The sequence below is a fragment of the Callorhinchus milii genome, unplaced genomic scaffold, assembly GCF_018977255.1.
Source record: "Callorhinchus milii isolate IMCB2004 unplaced genomic scaffold, IMCB_Cmil_1.0 Scaffold4, whole genome shotgun sequence".
Taxonomy (NCBI): domain Eukaryota; kingdom Metazoa; phylum Chordata; class Chondrichthyes; order Chimaeriformes; family Callorhinchidae; genus Callorhinchus; species Callorhinchus milii.
The window spans coordinates 52,362,647-52,384,223 of record NW_024704745.1 but is presented as its reverse complement, the minus strand read 5'-3'; the positions used below and the strand labels follow the sequence as shown (position 1 = coordinate 52,384,223).

The 21,577-nt window shown below is 43.5% G+C and overlaps 1 protein-coding gene across 1 annotated transcript in view; it reads left to right on the top strand.

Moving 5' to 3' along the window:
* Window positions 1-5,524: 5,524 nt before the first annotated feature.
* Window positions 5,525-21,577, top strand: part of mao (monoamine oxidase) — a 77,343-nt gene continuing 61,290 nt past the window's right edge. Inside the window, exon 1 of the mRNA XM_007901666.2 lies at window positions 5,525-5,693. Coding sequence (XP_007899857.1) covers window positions 5,645-5,693 — 49 coding nt within the window. The 5' untranslated portion in view covers window positions 5,525-5,644. The remainder of the gene's footprint in view (window positions 5,694-21,577) is intronic.

The window sequence follows — 21,577 nt, the reverse complement described above, 5'->3', positions numbered from 1 at the left end:
AAAACTGCAGAGCTTGCAATTGTCTGGCAAGCTTTCTGTGACTTGCCCAGTTTAGACCATCCTATTCCTGAGGGCTTTGCTTTGCAGAATTGAGAGAAACTGAGTGGGAAAAATCTCTCCCCAGTGAACGGTCTATTCCTCCAAGTCCTGTCAGTGAGCCACACTAGCTGGTCTGTCATCAACAGTGCCTTGAAGCACTATGTACCTGCCTGGCTCAGGAATTAGACCACCAAGACTGCCACAGAGAATCAACTCTGTTCCAAAATTCCATTGTCAGGCAAATATCTTGTACCCCACTCAGTTCAGGAAATTCCATGCACACCTTTCTCCCTGCTTTGAAGCACGATCACATTTCCACCAAGATCCCACAAAATCTCTGCATTCCATCCAGGTTAATTCCATCCATTAATGTATCCGTTAATTGGTGAACCATTTCCATCAATCCTCTCAGTTGCTTTAACATAATTTTTCATATAGCATACTTTGAAAGGAATATGGTCTTTTTGCCAATTTGAGGCAAACTACAGATGAATATAAAGTTGTGATATCTATCCTATTATGTAAAAAAATCAATGTCTCTTTAAGACTCATTAGACATTATAAGGGTATAATTTTTTTTACCCTGTATTTGTTTTGCAAGCCATAAAAACTCCCACTTTTTATATCTTTTGTATAGAGAAAATAAGAAGCAATGTTGTAAAGACTCACTTGCTACAAACTTAAATGCTACAAAGAAATTCCCTCTTTAAAATTCCCTGTTCTACCTACATTGGAATTATTGAACGTATTGGCTCATGTTGGTTTGCCACCACTTCCTTGTCCAAGTAGTTATTCTACCTGTGTGTGCTGGAGAGTGAGTATTTATAGGCTGACTAACCATTGTGGTTTGGGTGGATAACCCAGCCAACCAAGAACGTTTCCCGCAGGAGTCACTGCATAGCAATGTGGAGCAGGAACCCTGGCTAAATGTTTTCCTCTGCCGAGCCCAGGAGCTTTGAGGCTAACGCTAGTATCTTTCCTGCCTGAGAATAGGCAGCACACACCAAGGATCAAGTGAGAACTATGACAGACCTGGCATTGTCATCAGAGGAGGCAGTGTATTTGTAATTGTTGTGCTACAGTGACATATTTTCAGCTGTTGATTTTGTTTATGTTTAGAAAATAAATGTCATAATATTTTGTCAATGGTATCAAAAGGTGCATTACCGCTTTCTGCCACAACATGGCATGAACAAACTGCTGTGGCATTCACATGAGTACATAAAAATCAGATCTAAGCAAATTGTTTCTGAACAAGACATTGAAATTTGTATACAACAAACCCTACCAATAAACTTGCTCTTCAAATGACACGTTTTGATAACTGCTGATAACGGTTTTGGCAAACTAGATAGTTTAACTTATGTGATATATAGTGAATATAGTTATAATGATTTTTGCATTTGATATAGTGCCTTTCACGTCAAGAGGTGTTGCAAAGTGATTTACTATAACTTATGTTGCAAGAAATTCGGGTCTCAGTCATGATTTAACAGAATGGAAGAACAGGCTTGAGGGGCTGAATAGCCTACATTTGTTCCGATGTAAATTAACAATAACAACAACTTGCATTTATATAGTGCCTTTCACACCGGACGGCATCTAAGAGTGCTTAAATTAAGACTCATGATATCCAATGGGCAAGTTGACAGAATATCAGTGGAACTGGAGTCAAGAGTGGAAATACAGATGTAGATTTGGGTGTCATCTGCATATATTAACCCTGTGTCTGTGGATGACACCAAAGGGAAGCATGCAGGATGAGGAAAGAGTGGGAGTTGAGGATAGAGATCTAAGATACTCCATTGGTGACCTTGTGAGGACTGGAGGAGAAGCCCACAGAAATGGAAGATGAAGAAGTGGTAATCAAGGAGGAAGGAATGATCCATGGTGTCAAAAGAGAGGAGGATAGGAGGGATTTTCTTCGCCAGGCAGGTCCACAGTATTATAGGGCACTGCTGAGGACAACACAGCCAGCCTGGCTCATTAGCAGGACCTTGAAAGGCAGACCAGTCACTGGGGCCAGAGAGTTATCCCACTCAGCTCATTAACCCTGCAAGCCAAAGCCCTAACGGGGAGGGTGGTACTAGCTGGACAAGCAACAACAACAACAAAATTACATTTATAGAGCGCCTTTCACGTCGGGAGGATGTCCCAAAGCACTGAACAGTCAGGTGTCGGGGTCCGAGCATAGGGGAGTGGTGCTGTAGGGATGAGGGAAGGCAGAGAGGTGGGAAGGAGACCAAAGGCATGGTCAAAGAGAAGGGTCTTGAGACCAGCCTTGAAAGATGCGAGGGAAGAAGCGAAGCGAAAGGTCCGTGGGATGGAGTTCAAGAGTGTGCGGGCAAAGAGGCTGAACACCTGGCCACTGATGGTAGGGCGGGTCGGGCGGGAGACATGGAGCAGGCTGGAGCCTTATGAATGGAGGGAGTGGGCAGGTTGGTAGGGAGTCAGCAGGTCAGAGAGGTAGAAGGGGGCAAGGCCATGGATGGCCTTAAAGATGAGGATCTTGAACTCGATCCTCTGGGGATGGGGAGCCAGTGGAGTCAGGCGAGGGTGGGAGTTATGGGGTCACGGAGCTTGGTGGTGAGAGTACATGAGCTGCAGAGTTTTGGATGATCTGCAGCTTGTGAAGGGAAGAGTTGGGAAGGCCGATGAGCAGGGAGTTCCCGTAATCACGCCTTGAAGTGATGAATGTGGCTGAGGGTTTCCGCAGCCTGAGGGGTGAGGCAGCGGCAGAGTCTGGCAATGTCGCGGAGGTGGTGGTAGGTCATGGCGCAGATGTGGGGGAGAAAGGACAGTTCAGGGTCAAACAAGACAACCAGGTTCCTGACAGGCTTAGTGAGGTTGAGTGTGCAGCCATGGAGGCTGATGCTGCCAGTGCCCGAGGTGCAGAGGCACTGGCGCGAGCCAATCAGGAAGGCCTCAGTCTTACTGACGTTGAGTTGGAGAAAGTTGGCTCTCATCCAGGACTTGATGTCGGACAGGCAGTCGGTCAGGATCTCAGTAGCCCTGGAGTTCAGGGTGGAGGCAGAGAGGTAAGAGTTGGGTGTCATCCACATACATGTGGAAATTTACCCCATGTCTGCGGATGACGTCACCAAGGGAGAGCATGTAGAGGGTGAAGAGGAGGGGACCGCGGACAGAGCCCTGAGGAACACAGCACGAGACAGTGTGGGGGCTGGAGGAGAAACTGTTTGCAGAGACGAAGTGGAGGTGGTGTGAAAGGTAGTACCTGAACCAGTCAAGGACAAAACCTTGAAGGTTGAGGTGGGAGGAGACGCGGTGGAGGAAGATTGAGTGGTCTACGATGTCAAAGGCAGCGGAGAGGTTGAGGAGGCAGAGGGAGCCCTTGTCACACATGGTCAGGATATCGTTTGTGACCTTGACTAGAGCAGCTTCTGTGCTGTGGGCAGCATGGAAACCCAATTGGAGGGGTTCATGGAGGGAGTGAGAGGAGATGGAACAGCGAAGCTGGGAGGCAACGTCTCTCTCAAGGATAGGAAAGGGAGATTTGGATAGGAAAGGGAGACTTGAGATGGGTTGATAGCTAGCTAGCTGTGATGGGTCGAGGGAAGGTTTTTTCAAGGTGGGGGTGATAGTGGCTGTTTTGAGGGGGGAAGGAACATTGCCAGATGACATGGAGAGGTTAATGATGTCAGCGAGTAGTGGGGCAAGGAGGTGGAGCTGGGATTTAAGAAGAGGGGTGGGGATGGGGTCGAGAGAGCAGGTGGTGGACTTCATGGAGGTTACTGTGTTGAAGACAGAGGAGGAGGTGACAGGTTCAAAGTTGTGGAAGGAGGGATGGGTAATTGTTGGATGGGTAATTGTGTGGGGTGAGGGTAGGGAGGGGTTGGAAGTTGGGAGGGCAATGGCAGTTGTGTGGATTCCCTCAATTTTGGACTCGAGTAAGTTCAGCATTTTCTCGCAGTGAGAGTCGGAGGAAAGTATCTGCGAGGCGTGTCGGGGAGGGCGGAGGAGCCGGTTAGTGGTGGAGAACAAGAGCCTGGGATTGCCTTTCACTTCCAGGATTAACCTGGAATAGAAGGATGATTTGGCTGAGGCGAGAGTGGAGAGGTAGTTCTTAATGAGGTCCAGCCAGATATGGTGGTGGACCGTTAGGCCGGATTTGAGTCAAGTGCATTCAGCAGCCCGCACCTGGCCCTTAAGCAGAGGTGGCTGGTGAACCAAGGTGAGGATCGGGAATAGGAGGCAGTTCAGGAGATGAGGGGGGTAAGGACGTCAAGCGTGGTGGAGAGGGTGCTGTGGAGAAGAGTGAGGGCAGTGAGTGGATTGTTCCGAGAGGTGGGCCAGAGGGGGAGGAATTCAGAGGACTCCAGGGCAGCAGGGAGAGATTGCGGGGAGATCTTCTTCCACGGGCGGTAGAAGATGGTGGTAGATTTGGAAGCAGCGGGGAGAGTGATATGGTTGTTGAGGGAGATGAAATGGTGGTCAGAGATGGCCTTGTCAGTGATGGTGACAGCAGGAAAGTTTGCCTGACAGCAATATCAATGGCAAGCTATGCAGTTTTTGCTGGTTAGTCTCCAGCAGTACCCCAATGTACACTCCGGGGTCCCCAAGCCTTGGGTCCTTGCCAACTTGCACCTAATACTTTCCAGAATTAAGTAAGCAGGATGAATCCCTCCAGGGAGAGAGAGCACATTCCATTCCAACAATCTATCTCTGGGATTTTCCTTGTGTGGTGGGATGCATGAAAATCTAAGCATGGTGATGGGTTTTTGCATGTGTCAGATATCTGGCTGACCAAAAAAAAAGCACAAAATAAGGCAACCCACTTGTGGATCACACATCCCTGACTATTTGACTGATCAGTTGGAGGGGCAGAGCTTGAGCAGCTACTGCCTCACTCTCTCCACACCAATCAGGGTGAATCCCGAGACACTTCTTGACAAAGCAGCTGTGACTTGGGAAAACAATCAGGAAAACCGGTGATGCTTAACAATAATAAATCATCCTTGCATTTGATATAGGACCTTATCACGCCATTGAGTCGTCTCAAAGTGCTGCACAGAATATATTGTAAAGTGAATTGACTCTATTTTGTGGGTGAACCGAAGCAGTCGATTGGGCAGTGTCCCACAACCAGTCCTAGATTGAGTGACAAAACGGTAATTTTGGTGGGGGTTGGGTGGGGGTTGGGTGGGGGGGGGGATGGATTATTATCTCTGGAAAGTGATCCGCCAATTGACTAACAACCGGCTTTGTGGTGAGGTAAATGGAGTAGAAAGAGAGTGGAATCAGAGTGGATCAATGTCAAACCAGAGCAGAAGCATTGGGCTGTAGGGGGGGGACATCAGAAGGCGGACAGTGTGATGACCCAGAGGCGGAGCTCCACGATGGGGACATTGACATCCCAGAGATGAAACCGCACGCTGAGACGGGCGGAATCAGCCGTGGCGGAAGTTGCTGTGGAAACAGCGAGTCCCCGAGGCGGAGCTGCCTGATGAGGCCGGAGTGACGGCCCAGAGGCGGAGCTGCACGCTGGGGACCTCTCGGATGCAGCTCCCAGCGCTCACTGCCCGATCGCCTGCAACCTCGGCTGAGCGCACGCGGCACCGGGGGCACCGGGGGCACCGGGGGCAACATGACCAGCAGCACATGCGACGTGATCATCATCGGCGGCGGCATCTCAGGTGAGTGCAAAGTTCCGTCAAAAAGCGCTTTAGAGCTTTGTTGCAATCGGCGACGACGCGAAGAGAGAGGGAAAAAAAAACCACAACACGCAAATGGCGAAAAGTCCAGCAAACCCCTCTCGGCGCTGCGTAACATCAGGGATCAGGTCCCAGTAGTCCTCCTGATCTGCAGCGTTTGCGTCTGTGCGCACTGAAGGTTTGAAATGAAAATATATATTATTTTTTTTAAAAAAAGGGGGTGAGGTTAAGGTCGTTCCGCAGCTGTGGTTTTGATCCACTCTCCCGACCCTTTCCCACAACAGTATGTACAGTACCGGGTGAAGTGTTCAAACGGGACAGGAGCTGCCTCTGGAGCAACCCATCACAAGCAGCAATGTTGGTTTTATGTTCAATTCCATCCTTTGCTCTGAACTGTCCCAAGGGATCAGCCCCATAAAAGAGCTCGACTGCAAATTGTTGCATTTATTGGAGTGAAATGAACCATTGCATCCGCGCACACACCACGGTTGGTGGGACGCTGTTGTGCGCAATTGGCTTCCAAATTTCGCCCACAAAATATTACAGTCCATTCACCTTACAGTATATTCTGTGAAGCACTTTGAGACGTCTCAACGACGTGATAAGGCGCTATATCAAATGCAAGGATTATTATTATTGGCAAAAGAATACTGTACATTAAACCATTTGAATTGAAAGATGCTGACAGCTGTTTTGAATGAGTTATTTTGAATTATAACCTCTCTTTACTGTGATTCAATTATCTGCATGCTTACGATGCTTTTTGCACTGCTGTAGTTATTTAATAAGGACACTGAGAGCTGCAGTTATCCAGTCAAAATGTCCTGTTATGTTACAATATTACTACATCAGCTCTGCTTTAAGGCTACAGAATCAAATGTCTTGCTACCACAGACCAAAACTCCTACATCTTGTTTCTGAATTGCCTTACATTACATAGTGAAATGGAATAATTTAAATATTGTAGCATTTTTTGGGAAGAAACCTGACTGGATGCATTTCTTTAATCCCTTTCTGTTGCTGTTGGTTACACACGGAGACTACTCTAATGTCATCAACAGATTTCTGGGAGCAAAAGAATGTAACCTTATAAAATTGATCATTCGCCATTACAATACACAATACAATAAAAAATAACATTTGTAAAGCGCCTTTCACATTAGGAGGACATCCCAAGGCGCTGAACAGTCGGGGATTAGGACTTGAGTGGGTGGTGGGGTGGGGGGGTTTGGGATCAAGAAGGGCAGGGAGGGTGGGGTAAGGAGGGTGGACGTAGGCACGGTCAAAGAGGAGGGTCTTGAGACGTGCCTTGAAGGCAATGTGGAGTCCTGTAGCTCAGTGGTTAGAGCACTCGCTTTGCAAGCGAGAAACCTGAGTTCAATTCCAGGCAGGGCAAAACCTTGGGCAAGTTTCCTTACTCCACACGCCTAATAATAATCCCTCCAAAACAAAAAAACAATAATAAATTGGTCATTTTCAATTTACGACTGTTTGTGGGACATTGCTGTGCGCAATTGGCTGCCGCGTTCGCCCACAAATATACAGTCAATTCACTTTACAGTGTGTTCTGTGAAGCGCTTTGGGACGTCCTCCTGACGTGAAAAGCGCTATATCAAATGCAAGGATCATTATTATTATTATTTATTATTAAGGGAGGGAGCGAGGCGAAGGGACTATGGGATGGAGTTTCAGAGGGTGGGGACAGAGAGGCTAAAGGCCTGACCATCGATGGTGGGGTGGGCTGGGCGGGGGGCATGGAGCAGGCTGCTGAGCAGAGGGAGCGGACAGGTTGATAAAGTGTTAGCAGGTCAGAGAGTTGGCGGAGGCAAGGCCATAAAGGGTCTTGAAGATGAAGGCGAGAATTTTGAACTTGATCCTCTGAGGGATGGGAAGCCAGTGGAGCTGGGCGAGGGTGGGTGTGATGGGATCATGAAGCCTGGTGCAAGAGAGGACACAAGCTGCAGTTTTCTGGATGATCTGCAGCTTGGAAGAGTTGGGAAGGCCGACAAGTGTGGCGTTGGAACAGTCGAGCATGGTTGTAATGAAGCCATGTATGAGGGTTTCGGTGGCCTGATAGGTGAGGCAGTGGGAGAGTCGGGCAATGTTGCAGCGGTGGGGGAAGGCAGAGCAGGTCATGGCAAGGATGTGGGGAAAAAAGGACAGTTGAGGATCGAACAAGACGCCCAGGTTCCTAACTGGCTTGGTGAGGTGGACTATTGGGATATTGTTGTGTGCAAATTGGCTGCTGCATTTGCCTACAAAATACTTTACAGTAAATCCTGTGAAGTGCTTCGAGACCTCCTTCTGATGTGAAAGACACTATATCAAATTCAGGAATTATTATAATATTGGTGAGTAGAGCTGAGTTTGTGATACATGATTTAAAATGAGAAGAGTATAGCTTGGTGGGAATTCAGTTTGGCTTCAGCTAAATTTTCAAAACATGGGTAGAGAATAAACTTTTTCCTTCATAAAAACAGAAAATGCCACAAAATAATTCCCAGCAGCAGAAGTATTTTAGAAATATTTTATTGGTAAATCACTCTACTTTTTTCTTCAGTTTATAAACATAATAAGAACATAAGAACATAAGAATTAGGAGCAGGAGTAAGCCATTCGGCCCTTCGTGCCTGCTCCGCCATTCAATAAGATCATGGCTGATCTTCTCACCTAACTCTGATTACCTGCCCTATCCCCATATTCCCTAATCCCTCTATTTTTCAAGAATCTATCAGTCTCAGTCCTTGAAAATTTTCAAGGACTGAGCATCTACAGCCTTCTGGGGTAGTGAATTCCATAAGTTCACTACCCTCTGAGTGAAGAGATGTTTCCTCAACTCTGTTCTAAAAGGCTGGCCCTTAATTTTAAGACTGTGACCCATGGTTATAGATTCTCCTACCAGGGGAAACAGTCCCTCAGTGTCTACTTTATCCAGCCCTTTAAGAATCTTATATGTTTCAATAAGATCCCCCCTAATTCTTCTGTACTCTAGAGAATACAGCCCTAGTTTATTCAGCCTATCCTCATAGGTCAGTCCCCTCATCCCAGGAACTAACCAGTGAATCTACGCTGCACCCCCTCTAGGGCAAGTATGTCCTTTTTTAAATAAGAAGACCAAAACTGCACACAATACTCTAGGTGCGGTCTCACCAAAGCCCTATACAGTTGCAGCAAGACTTCCCTACTCTTATATTCTAAACCTTTCGAAATGAACGCTAACATGCCGTTCGCCTTCTTAGTTGCTTGCTGTACCTGCAAACTAACTTTTTAGGACTGGTGTACAAGGACACCCAAATCCCTTTGAATACTAACACTATCTAACTTCTCCCCTTCCAGAAAATAATCTGTTCTTTTATTCTTGCTACCTAGGTGAATAATTTCACACTTGCTAACATTGAATTCAGCACCTCAGGCTCTGTCAGCATCAACCTCCATGGTTGCACACTACAACTCATCAAGCCAGTCAGGAGCCGAGGTGTCTTGTTCGATCCTCAACTGTCTTTTCTTCCCCATATCCAAGCCATGATCCACTCTGCCTTCCCTCACTCCGTAACATTGCCCGACTCTGCCACTACCTCACCCCTCAGACCGCTAAAACTCTTGTTCATGCCTTCATCACCTCCAGGCTCGACTATGCACACACCCTGCTTGTCGGCTTTCCCAACTTCTCCCTCCACAGGCTGCGGATAATCCAGAACTCTGCAGCCCGTGTCCTCTCCCGCACCAAACTCCGTGACCCCATCTCCCCCACTCTCGCCCGACTCCATTGCCTCCCGATCCTTCAGAGGATCCAGTTCAAGATCCTGGTCCTCACACACAAAGCTCTCCATGGCCTCGACCCACCCTACCTCTGCGACCTCCTAACCCCCTACCAATCCGCCCGTTCCCTCCGCTCAGCTGGCTCCGGCCTGCTCCACGTCCCCTGACCCACCCGCCCCACGATTGGCGGGAGAGCCTTCAGCCACTCTGCCCCCAACTCTGGAATTCCATCCCCCACTCTCCACCTCGCCCCCTCCTTAGCCTCCTTCAAGTCCCGCCTCAAGACCCTCCTCTTCGTCCATGCCATCAGCCACCCCCCTTCCCCTCCCTTCCCCCCCGAGACCGCAGCTCGGGTCTTAAATGCTGTACTCTGCCCAGGGCCTTGAGACATCCTCCTGACGTGAAAAGCTCTATACAAATGTAATCTTGTTGTTGTTGTTGATTTCCATTTTAACCCTGCAGTGAAGTAAAGACTGACATAAATCTTATACAAAAAACGTTTCTTAATTCAGATTAGTAATGGTTATAGGTAGTTAAAAGAATACAACAAAATAATGCTTACATAGCCACGTACAGGTCACAATGATTAAGGTTGCCCAAACTAAATGTTGCGGAAGAGATGGAGGAATAATGTCCGATTTAATGTCCAATTTAATCTACCAAAAGGTATCCATGTACTTCTGTACTGTTGCTGACTGGAGAGCGTTGATAAAATTGTTGACATTCGTCTAAGTCTTAGTCTTCCTTCTTTTGAAGCTGGAATATGGTTTGCGACTCCAAGTTCTAACACCCTGTCTCTTTTGATTCTCTTCTCAAATTGATCTCTCTTTATCCAGTTGGAAGATGAGATTTCTCCTACTTCATCTTTTACAAGATGGTTTCTTTGTCTCTAGTTTTTCGTCTGAAAGAAAATTAAGCTGCAGCCCCCAACTTCCTCAAGATGCTAGTCCCTTATTAGACTGTTTTGCAAAGAGAGAGATTAACAGCTTCTAGTACCTCCCTGTTTCTTAGTCTTGAGATAAGCAGAAGTCTATAAGTGTGCTTCTCCTTCTGAGCCACTTTGCTTTCACATAAATTAGTAAACACAGGAATATTACTGGAAGAGGTAGAGGAAAGGGTAACAGATTTGGAAGAAACCTTTTTACACAAATGCTTTGTTAGAACAGATTGTTTTGTCACAAGTTGAAACATATTGAAAACACATTGAAACACAACCACACAATGGCAAAGTCAGTAACGTTTCCCTATGATAAGCACACAGTGACAAGGGGTCACTTTGGCCCATTTCTTGCCTCTCCTCAGCTCTGTCCTCAATGACAACAGAATGCCTGGGAGATCACTTACCTCAGTAGCCAGCAAGACCTGGAGTGAAATCTGGAAATTGTTCTATATGACCTCAATTCTGCAGCAAAATGAAACAGCGCCAGCATAGAAAAAGCATATCTAATGTACTTCACCCACCAAACTCCCAACAATCCCACCCAAAGCTGAAGAACAAATGCTGATTGAGACATGCAAGGATTATTATTATTATTACTGGTGGGGGACGACTGGAAGAGATGGCTGCCATGCTTGGCTTGATCCCTGAGTTAATGTAAACTTGGGATCCTGTCTACATGACAGGGAACTCCTCTCAGCCCACAGAGTGGGTCAGTTCCTATGAAAGTAAAATTCAGCAAATATGAAGCAAATCCCAAGATGGTCAGGTTCTTTGTGAAAATTGCATTTTAGATTTGCGGTTCGACAACCAGAAATCTCGCAGTCATAAACTGGAATTTGCAAAGATGGTATTGCAACAAATCCAGTTTGTGAATATTCATGTTTTTTCCCTAAATAAGACAATGCAACTCTGACTAAAGCCTATTTGCCTTTGGATAGATGTTACATGATGCTATATAAATGTACAGCTTATTGGTTGAAGGGGAGCTTTATAAAGTTGGCTCTCTTAGAATTTATTTAATGATGATTTAGTTAAATTACAAGAAAATTGGGATCTTCTTGAAAAATAGAAAGCCTGTGAAAGTTTTTTTTTGGTAAGTAGTTGGCACTGTACCTAGAGTATTCATTGACATTTTTTCTTGGTCAGTCGGGTGACTGACACATGCAGAATCGTATCACCAGGCTTAAGAGTATCTAAACCAAACTGAGAATTCCATGCATCCCACCTACACATGGAAATTCCATATATAGATTGTTGGAATGGGTACTCTCTCGCTGGAGGGATGCATTCTGTTTGCCTAATGCCTCCTGCTTACCTAAGTATTAAGCGTAAGTTGGCAAGAGTCAAGGCTTGGGTTCCCCAGAATGTGCACTGAGTTACTGCTCGAGTCTAACCAGCTAAAACAGCATTTGGCACATAGTAACATAGGGATATACAAGGTTACAGAGCTTATTGACATTAATGTTGCATTGCAAAACAGAAATATACAGGATCAGATAAAACGATCGTGGTCCAATGTACATTGTGCTACATTGTTGGAGTCCCACAGCGAAGTGGTTAACGTGCTCTCCTCGCAAGCGGGGTAATAATCCCTCCAAAAAAAAGTTGGTTACCCAATCCACAACTGTTTGTGGGACACAGCTGTGAGCAATTGGCCTCGGTTCACAAAATAAACAGTCAATTTACTTTACAATATTCATGTCTCAAAGACGTGATAAGATGCTATATGAAATGCAAGGATTATTATTATTATTGTTGATTTAATGTATGATTCGAGATGCCATTCTTCTAATAAAACATTAAACAAAAGTCCCATCTTCCTGTTCAGGTAGACGTTCGATATCCCATGATTCTGTTCTTATCAACAATTTGCCACATAAATCAGTCACTTGCCTCATGATCTTTGGGACTTTGCTCTGTGCAAATTGGCACCTTGTATTTGCCTAAACTACAAAATTCCCTTTGAAGCATCATTTATTTCAGTAACTTTCTTACAATTATTCAACAATAAACTGCTCTTTGTACTTTGATTCACCTAGTCAGCATTTTTTAGATTATGAAGTTGACTGTAATATACACTTATATCTGCATGAAATAACTTAACAGGCAAAATGCTTTAGAACTGTGCCAAATGCTAATCATTTATCAAGTTTTACAATTATAGATGTTAATATAGATACTTGTTCACCTTTTCACCCAATACTATTATTTGAGTGATGGATAAAACAATAAGTCTTAAAAGCAAGCAAGATTAAGTCAGTGTTTTTGATTAGAAATTTTCAGGTTATAATGTTAAAATGAAGTTGCTCCCAAATTGTCAGCTCCAAAGATGTAAATGATATGATTTGCAACTATTTTAAGTTCATGTAAAAATAGTATTGGTATAATTAGGTTGGGAATAAGACAGCCTTTCGGAAGGTTGACAATTGGCAGGAGGCTGAGGGTGGAATCTAGCTTAGAACTCATATCTTCTGAAGAGAAATCCACAAATTGAATGTGTATATTGGAGAAAAACTGATTGATTGAGGACATGAGCTAGGTCTTTGAAATGCTGAAAGGCATGGATAAGATAGAGTTAAGCAGCTTACATGGACTATAAGCATCAAACCAGGGAGGTTATTCTGCCCTTTGCTCAACATAAACAATTTCTCAGTGGGCCTGAGGTTATACTGCTCATTTTACTCTTTTAAATGATTTGGTTAACATGTGCATAAAATGAAAATGACATACATTTCAAATTCTAAATAATTAATTTATAATTTTAAAAAACATTTCAAAGTTAAATAATCATAAAATGGCTTTAGTTGCTTGCATATTAATAAATGGTTAAACTTAGGGCACTGAGTAGAAAAATCAGCATTTTAATGTTTTTTTGCCAAATTGCAAGGACTATTATTCCTGTTTAAAAATATATATTTTTTTGTTTGTGTTCAGTTTATAAAGTGAAATTGAGGTATATACTGCTTGTGTAGTCCTATAGTTTAGGGGTTAGAGCACTCGCCTCGCAAGCAAGAGGACCTGGGTTCGATTGCCAGCAGGGCGAAATGTTGGGCAAGTTTCCTTACTCCACATGCCTCTGTTTACCTAGCAGTAAGTATGACCCCGGTCGATTGGCGAATCACTTTTCTGGGGGTAATAATTCCTCCAAAATAAATAAAAATAATTTGGTCACTCAGTCCACCACTTTTTGTGGGACACTGTTATGTGCAATTGTCTGCTGCGTTTCACCCACAAAACATACAGTCAATTTACAGTGTATTCTGTGAAGCGCATTGAGACGTCTCGAAGACGAGATAAGGCTCTATATCAAATACAAGGATTATTATTATATGCTCTATACTATTGTATCTTAAGTCATTTTGATATACTTGTAATTACTGTACAATAAGAACTGTACACATAATAATAATAATAATCATCCTTGATGTAGTGCCTTATCACGTATTCAAGACGTCTCAAACTGCTTCACAGGATATACTATAAGTAGTTTTGACTGTGTTTTGTGGGCGAAATACTGCAGTTCAAGATAAGTATAAAAATACCTGGTTGAGGAGCATGAAATAAGAAATTATGTAATCATGCAGGTATTATTTATGTCACATTAAGGTATGTAAAATACATGAGCCGATGGTCAAGGCACACAAGTTCATACCTTAACCTAAACTTTGGAAAATTAAATGCTTTTGTTAATATTTACGCAATTTTGAGTTAAGGATATATTGCCAGGACTTATAAGTTTTAATTCATGTTGTGGGGAACATTTGGCACTTATCCTCTACATTGCTTGTGCCTTGGCACCATCTGCTCATCTTTAGTGAAGTTGCACAACAATCAGACAGTCTCTGTTAATGTATTACAATGCTGAAGGGCATTTGCAATTGGTGATGTCACAGAATTATCCCAACGTTTTTCACAATCTGACTAAGTTTCACAGCAGAAAGCAGTTATTTTGAACAAAAATGAATTCTCTTTATTGTGTGTGGAAATCTTTTTTTTAAAGAAAGGGCAGAATTCTCCCGCCCCTATTTGCTTTGATTGACCTGTAGAGACCAAAGGAAATGGACAGAAAAGTCTTATCCTCAATATCTTTAGAAAAACACTAAAGATTTTATTTCTGCATCTTCTCAAATGTTTAGCAATAGTACAGTAGTGTGCAAATATTATGCAATTCTGCATGTCAATTCCAGGCAGGGCGAAACCTTGGGCAAGTTTCCTTACTCCACACGCCTAATAATAATCCCTCCAAAACCAAAAACAATAATAAATTGGTCATTTTCAATCTACGACTGTTTGTGGGACATTGCTGTGCGCAATTGACTGCCGCCTTCGCCCACAAATATACAGTCAATTCACTTTACAGTGTGTTCTGTGAAGCGCTTTGGGACGTCCTCCCGACATGAAAAGCGCTATATCAAATGCAAAGATTACTATTATCATTATTATTACTTGTACAGATTTTTCAATCAACTGTGCAATGTAACACATCCTAATGTTGAATAATAATAATCCTTGCGTATGGTGTAGACACTTTCATGTAAGAGGGACGTCTCGAAGCACTTCACAATATATATTATAAAATGGAGAGACTTGTTTTTCTTTTGTGGGCGAATATGGGCAAATCAAGTAAAACAATGGAAAAAATGCATTGAAAGTGACCAGTATGAGTTGGCTTGTATATCACCATTCTGACACAGTGTGAAGCAGCAATAAACAGGGTTATATATTGTTAAATCAATTGACTTAAAATCCCCAGGTATCATGTTCAAATTGTATAGTGTTCTTGGACAAGCCATGACTTGAATACGTTGCATGGATCTGATTGCTGCGGTAAATATAAGAGAGCTGCCCAGATCATAGAAGAGAGCACAAAGCTAGACACAATTTTAGAGGGATGAACCATGAGGAACAAGGGAACATTTCAGAGGGCAGAAGAAAACAGCATTATAGACTGTTCATTGAAAAGAGTGGACTTGATGCTGCTTTAGAATGAGACACCCAAAGGTTAGTTACACTAGTTCCTTCTGCTACAAATATGCTTTTGTTGTCAAAGCAATCATCTGCACAATTGCTTTCAACAGCTGATTAAACATCTGACACTGGAAAGATTACTCACAGCATGTACTGTATGTGCCAATAACTAGCACATTTAGAGTACCTCGGTAAAAAATATTTGGTTGCATGTTTTCATTTTTGTTCTTTTGAACTGGAATTTTAATAAAGAACAGAATCTGCCAGCTTCCCAGAGTGTTAGTACAGCAACAGATAAATGCAGGCATTTTAAATGCTTCTGCTTACTGGAGGGTCTGCATTGTTTTTAACTCTCTCGTCAACCCTGACATTACCAGCATGTGTTGCCTGAGAAGTGTTGGGTCTTCCCTTTAGGCTGCTGTGGTTCAAAGCAATTTACCAACTTCCAGTGCTTGGAATATGGTATAAACGTTACTGAGATCGGAAGATTAGTAGAAAAGTCTATATTATAAATATTTATTATATAATGCAAGGTACTGTCCTTTAACCTGTATGGCTAATTTTTAAGGCTTATCCTATATTAATTTTACACGGCCTGTTCTTAATCATGTTATCCTCCCTCTTCGGAACAAGTGATGGAAATAGACTTGTTGCTCTGGCACTGAATATCCTTGGATGGCACCATATGAAATACCTCTCATAGGTATGAGTTCAGGAGGGAAGAACAAAAGTGCCAATGAGATTAATGTAGCAGATACAAGGGTATAATAAGAACTGACGTTGTTAATGAGGGTGGGGTGTGAATTCAAGGTGGATTTTCTTTGGTCAGCCGGTTGTCTGACACACACCCATCACTATGCTTAAGAGTATCCAAACCAGACTTCACAAAGTGGAGACATTACGGTGGTTTTGTGGCATTTATTTGAACTGACTTCATCAAGGACATGGCGGTGTCTTTGTTATCTCACACATCTCATTCGGTACAGCCACATATGAGTCAGGAGCAGAGGCAGGAGAGCGAGGAGAGCAGTCAGGAGCAGAGGCAGGAGAGCGAGGAGAGCAGTCAGGAGCAGAGGCAGGAGGGCGAGGAGAGCAGTCAGGAGCAGAAGCAGGAGGGCGAGGAGAGCAGTCAGGAGCAGAAGCAGGAGAGCGAGGAGAGCAGTCAGGAGCAGAGGCAGGAGAGCGAGGAGAGCAGTCAGGAGCAGAGGCAGGAGAGCGAGGAGAGCAGTCAGGAGCAGAGGCAGGAGGGCGAGGAGAGCAGTCAGGAGCAGAGGCAGGAGGGCGAGGAGAGCAGTCAGGAGCAGAAGCAGGAGGGCAAGGAGAGCAGTCAGGAGCAGAAGCAGGAGAGCGAGGAGAGCAGTCAGGCGCAGAGGCAGGAGAGCGAGGAGAGCAGTCAGGAGCAGAGGCAGGAGAGCGAGGAGAGCAGTCAGGAGCAGAGGCAGGAGGGCGAGGAGAGCAGTCAGGAGCAGAAGCAGGAGAGTGAGGAGAGCAGTCAGGAGCAGAAGCAGGAGAGCGAGGAGAGCAGTCAGGAGCAGAGGCAGGAGAGCGAGGAGAGCAGTCAGGAGCAGAGGCAGGAGAGAGATTAAAAAAACCAAGCGACCAGTGGGAAAATTAGAAAGTGATGTCAGACAGACATCACAACTAAAACATTCTGAAAGAGTAAACTAACATTAACTACTAACTAACAACAGTAAAAATAAAATAAATTTTTAAAAAAATTAATTAAGAATTTAACTTTTAAAAAATAATAATAATTAATTAAATGAAACTTTAATTCACAGTGGGGGTGGGAGAGGTGACAATGGCGGGGCAGGTGTTGTGTGAGGACTGTAACATGTGGGAGTTGCTGGAGGGCAGTCTGAGCCCGGGCGACCACATCTGCAGCAAATGTCTGCAACTGAGGCAGCTCCAGCTCAGAGCATCTGAGCTGGAATCCGAGGTGCAGACATTACACAGCATCAGGGACAGTGAGTGCTTCCTGGATAGTTTCACTCCTCTGAGGCTCCGGGGATGTACAGATAATAGTGTTAGTCAAGTACAGGATAGGGTATCTGACAGGTAGGAGGTTAAGGGAACACCAGAGAGAATGGTAGTGAAGCCTCAGTCTTTAACCTTGGCCAACAGGTACGAGATCCTTGCAACCTGTGTGGACAAGGAAGCCTGTGAGGAGGAAGGAAAACGTGATTCCAATATTAGGGGAAACATAAACAGAAAGTTGTAGTAATTGGGGACAAGACTATCAGGCGGACAGATACACTTACCTGCAACCGCAACCAGGAGACCCAAAGGCTTTGTTGCCTTCCTGGGGCCGGGATGAAGAACGTCTCGGCGGGGCTGGAGGAGAATCTAAAACATGAGGGCGAGGATCCATTGGTGGTACTTCACATGGGTAGGGTTAGCTGTGATGAATTGAGGAGGGAGTTCAAGGAGCTGGGAACTAAATTTAAATAAAGAACATCAAAGGTAGTGATATCAGGATTGCTGCTTTTGACATGTGCAAATTGGTACAGGAATAAGCAAATTAGAGAGTTAAATGGTTGGCTGAGGGAGTTGTGCGCAGTTGTGGGTGGGGATACAATTACAAATAATCGCAAGCCAGCAATTTTAAGAAAACTAAAGGTGGCAGAACAGAATAGCGAGAGAAATAAAGAGAATAGGTCAAAGAGGGGTAAGAAGCTCAGTAAAGAAGATAGGGCATCAGAGAGTAGGGGGTATGGTAAGAAATTAAAATTGCTATATCTGAATGCATGAAGCATTTGAAATAAGATAGATGAATTAAAGGCACAGATAGATACCAACAGGTATGATCTAATAGCCATTACTGAGACACGGTTACAGGGAGATCTAGGGTAAGAGTTAAATATTACGGGGTTTTCAGCTTATAGGAAGGATAGACAATGTGGAAAACGAGTGGGGGTAGCATTGTTAATAAAGGATGGAATAAAAACAGTAGAGAGGAAGGATTTCAAATCGGATAACCAGGATGTAGAGATGGTATGGGTAGAATTACGAAATAACAAGGGGCAGAAAACATTAGTGGTAGTAGTTTATAGACCCCCAAACAGTGATCACAGCATAGCACAAGGTATTAATCAAGAAATTTGAGGAGCATGTCGCAAAGGTAATACAGAAATTGTGGGTGATTTCAATCTTCACATAGATTGGGAAAACCAAATCGGCAAAAGTAGGGTAGAGGAGGAGTTTATAGAATGTATGAGAGATAGCTTTCTGGAGCAGTATGCTGAGGAACCTATTAGGCCATCCTAGACCTTTGTTTTGGGTAACAAATCAGAGCTAGTCGGTAATATAGATATTAAGGCTACTCTAATTCTCAACAGTCACATATTCCCTTGAGGAATAAAAGTACCACAGGGAAAGCAGTTCATCCGTGGCTAACTAGAGCAGTTATAGAAAGTATAAAACTAAAAGAAAAGGCCTATAAAACTGCCAAAAAGAGTAGCAAACCTGAGGACTGGGAGTGCTTCAGGGACCAACAGAGGAAAACCAAAAAGCTCATTAAGAGTGAGAAAATGGATTATGAGGGCAAGCTGGCTAGGAACATTAAGACAGATTGTAAGAGTTTTTATAAATACATTAAGAGGAATAGGCTAGCAAAAGTAAACGTGGGTCCATTACAGGCAGAGACAGGAGGAATTATAATGGAGGATATGGATACGGCAAAGTCCCTAAATAAATACTTTGTTTCTGTCTTCACGTTAGAAGACACAAGAAGTTTACCAGAAATAGAGATGAACCAAGGGGCTAATGACAGGGAGCGACTTAGGGAAATTTACATTGGCAAAGAATTGGTGCTAGGGAAATTATTGGCATTAAAAAGTGATAAGTCCCCTGGACCTGATGGTTTGCATCCTAGGATTTTAAAAGAGGTAGCTCATGAGATAGTAAAGGCCTTGTGTCTGATCTTCCAAAATTCTTTGGATTCTGGAACAGTTCCCATTGATTGGAAGATCGCAAACGTCACACCATTATTTAAGAAGGGTGGGAGAGAAAAGATGGGGAACTGTAGACCAGTTAATCTGACATTGGTGGTAGGGAAAATTCTAGAATCCTTAATTACAGATGTAGTAGTGGGATACTTAGAGGATCACAATATGATTAGACAGAGTCAACATGGCTTTACAAAAAGGAAGTCATGCTTAAGAAATCTTTTAAATTTTTTTGAGGACGTATCAAGTAGATTAGATAGGGGGGAATCAGTGGATGTCTTGTATTTAGATTTCCAAAACGCATTCGATGAGGTGCCCCATAAAAGGTTGATCCACAAGATTAGGGCCCATGGAATTAAGGGCAATAAATTAGCACGGATTGAAGAATGGCTAATGGGAAGAAAACAAAGAGTAGGGATAAATGGGTCCTTCTCAGATTGGCGGGATGTGACTAGTGGAGTGTCACAAGGATCAGTGCTTGGGCCTCAACTATTTACGATCTACATCAACAATCTAGATGAGGACATCGAACTAAATATATCCAAATTCGCGGATGACACTAATCTAGGAGGGAGAGTAAACACCGAGGATGACATTTAAAAAAATGCAACAAGATATATATAGGCTCGGTGAGTGGGCAAATAGGTGGCAGATGTATAATGTAGGGAAGTGTGAAGTCATCCACCTAGGTGGCAAAAACAGTAGAGCAGATTANTTTTTAGAAAGGGAGAGGCTAGATAGTGTTAGCGTTCAGAGGGACTTGGGTGTCCTTGTACACCAGTCACAAAAACTTAGTTTGCAGGTACAGCAAGCAATTAGGAAGGCTAATGATATGTTGGCATTTGTTACAAAAGGGTTAGAATATAAAAGTAGGGAAGTCTTGCTGCAACTGTATAGTGCCCTGGTGAGACCGCACCCAGAGTTTTGTGTGCAGTTTTGGTCTCCTTATTTAAGAAAGGATGTACTCGCCTTGGAGGGGTTACAATGTAGATTCACTAGATTGGTACCTGGGATGAGGGGGATGAGTTATGAGGATAGGTTGAGCAATTTAGGCCTATATTCTCTAGAATATAGAAGAATGAGAGGTGATCTTATAGAAACCTATAAGATTATAAAGGGGCACGACGGAATAGATAGTGGGAGACTTTTTTCCCTGGTTGGAGAAACTATAACCGGGGTCACAGTCTTAAAATTAGAGGTAAGCCCTTTCGCACTGAGTTGAGGAAAAACTTCTTCACTCAGAGGGTAGCGAATTTATGGAATTCTCTACCCCAAAGGGTTGTAGATGCTCAGTCCTTGAACATATTCAAGACTGAGATTGATAGATTTCTTGTGAATAAAAGGATTAAGGGATATGGGGACAAGGGGGTAGGCGGAGTTAGAATAGATCAGCCATGATCTTATTGAATGGCGAGACAGTCTAGAGGGGACGAATGGCCTACTCCTGCTCCTAATTCTTATGTTCTTATGTTCTTATGAGATGGGGGGTGGGGGAGGGGCGGGGGAAATCCAGATGGTTGTTTTCTCAGAGGCAGAGAGCAGTTGAACCAGCCCTCAATTTCACAACCAGGAAAGAAGAATTAACAAATAATGATGAGAGGGGTTGATTAATGTCAGGACTGATTCTATCAAATGTGTGAAGTTAATGACCTTTTCTTTCACTCGGACCAATAAACACAATAACAAAACTGTCAGAGATTCATTGTTGCCAAGCATTTAATGAAATTAGCATTGACCAAATAGTACAGATTCTGAAATGTAAGGTTCTGCTTATCATTTAATAGATTGGTTCTGACAATGTGTTGAGGCCTCTGATTGAAGTAACCTTATTGAAAGAAATGCTGATAGGATTGGAGAACATATGTTGTATTTATTTTGAGTGAGTAAATTGTATCAGTACAAAAATAAAATCAGTCTCCACTCATTTTAAAAGGAACCTTCAAGCTGAGGGTATTTATAGACGTTTTTAATATAAAATCCTTGTAAACACTGCATCATTTTGTTTCTGGGTTTGGAAAAAAAAAGTTCTTAACTTTATGAAATAAATCCATGTTCGTCTGCTCTCAATTTAACTGTTTTCCTTTGTGTTAGTCAGCCTGGTGTCTGTCATATGCGTAAACCTATCATTATGTTTATTATGCAAATCAAACAGAATTCCAAGCATCCCACCGACACATTGAAATTCCCATGTTTGGAGTGGAATGCACACTCTTTCCCCAGAGGGACGCAGACTGTTGTAAGGCACCTTACAA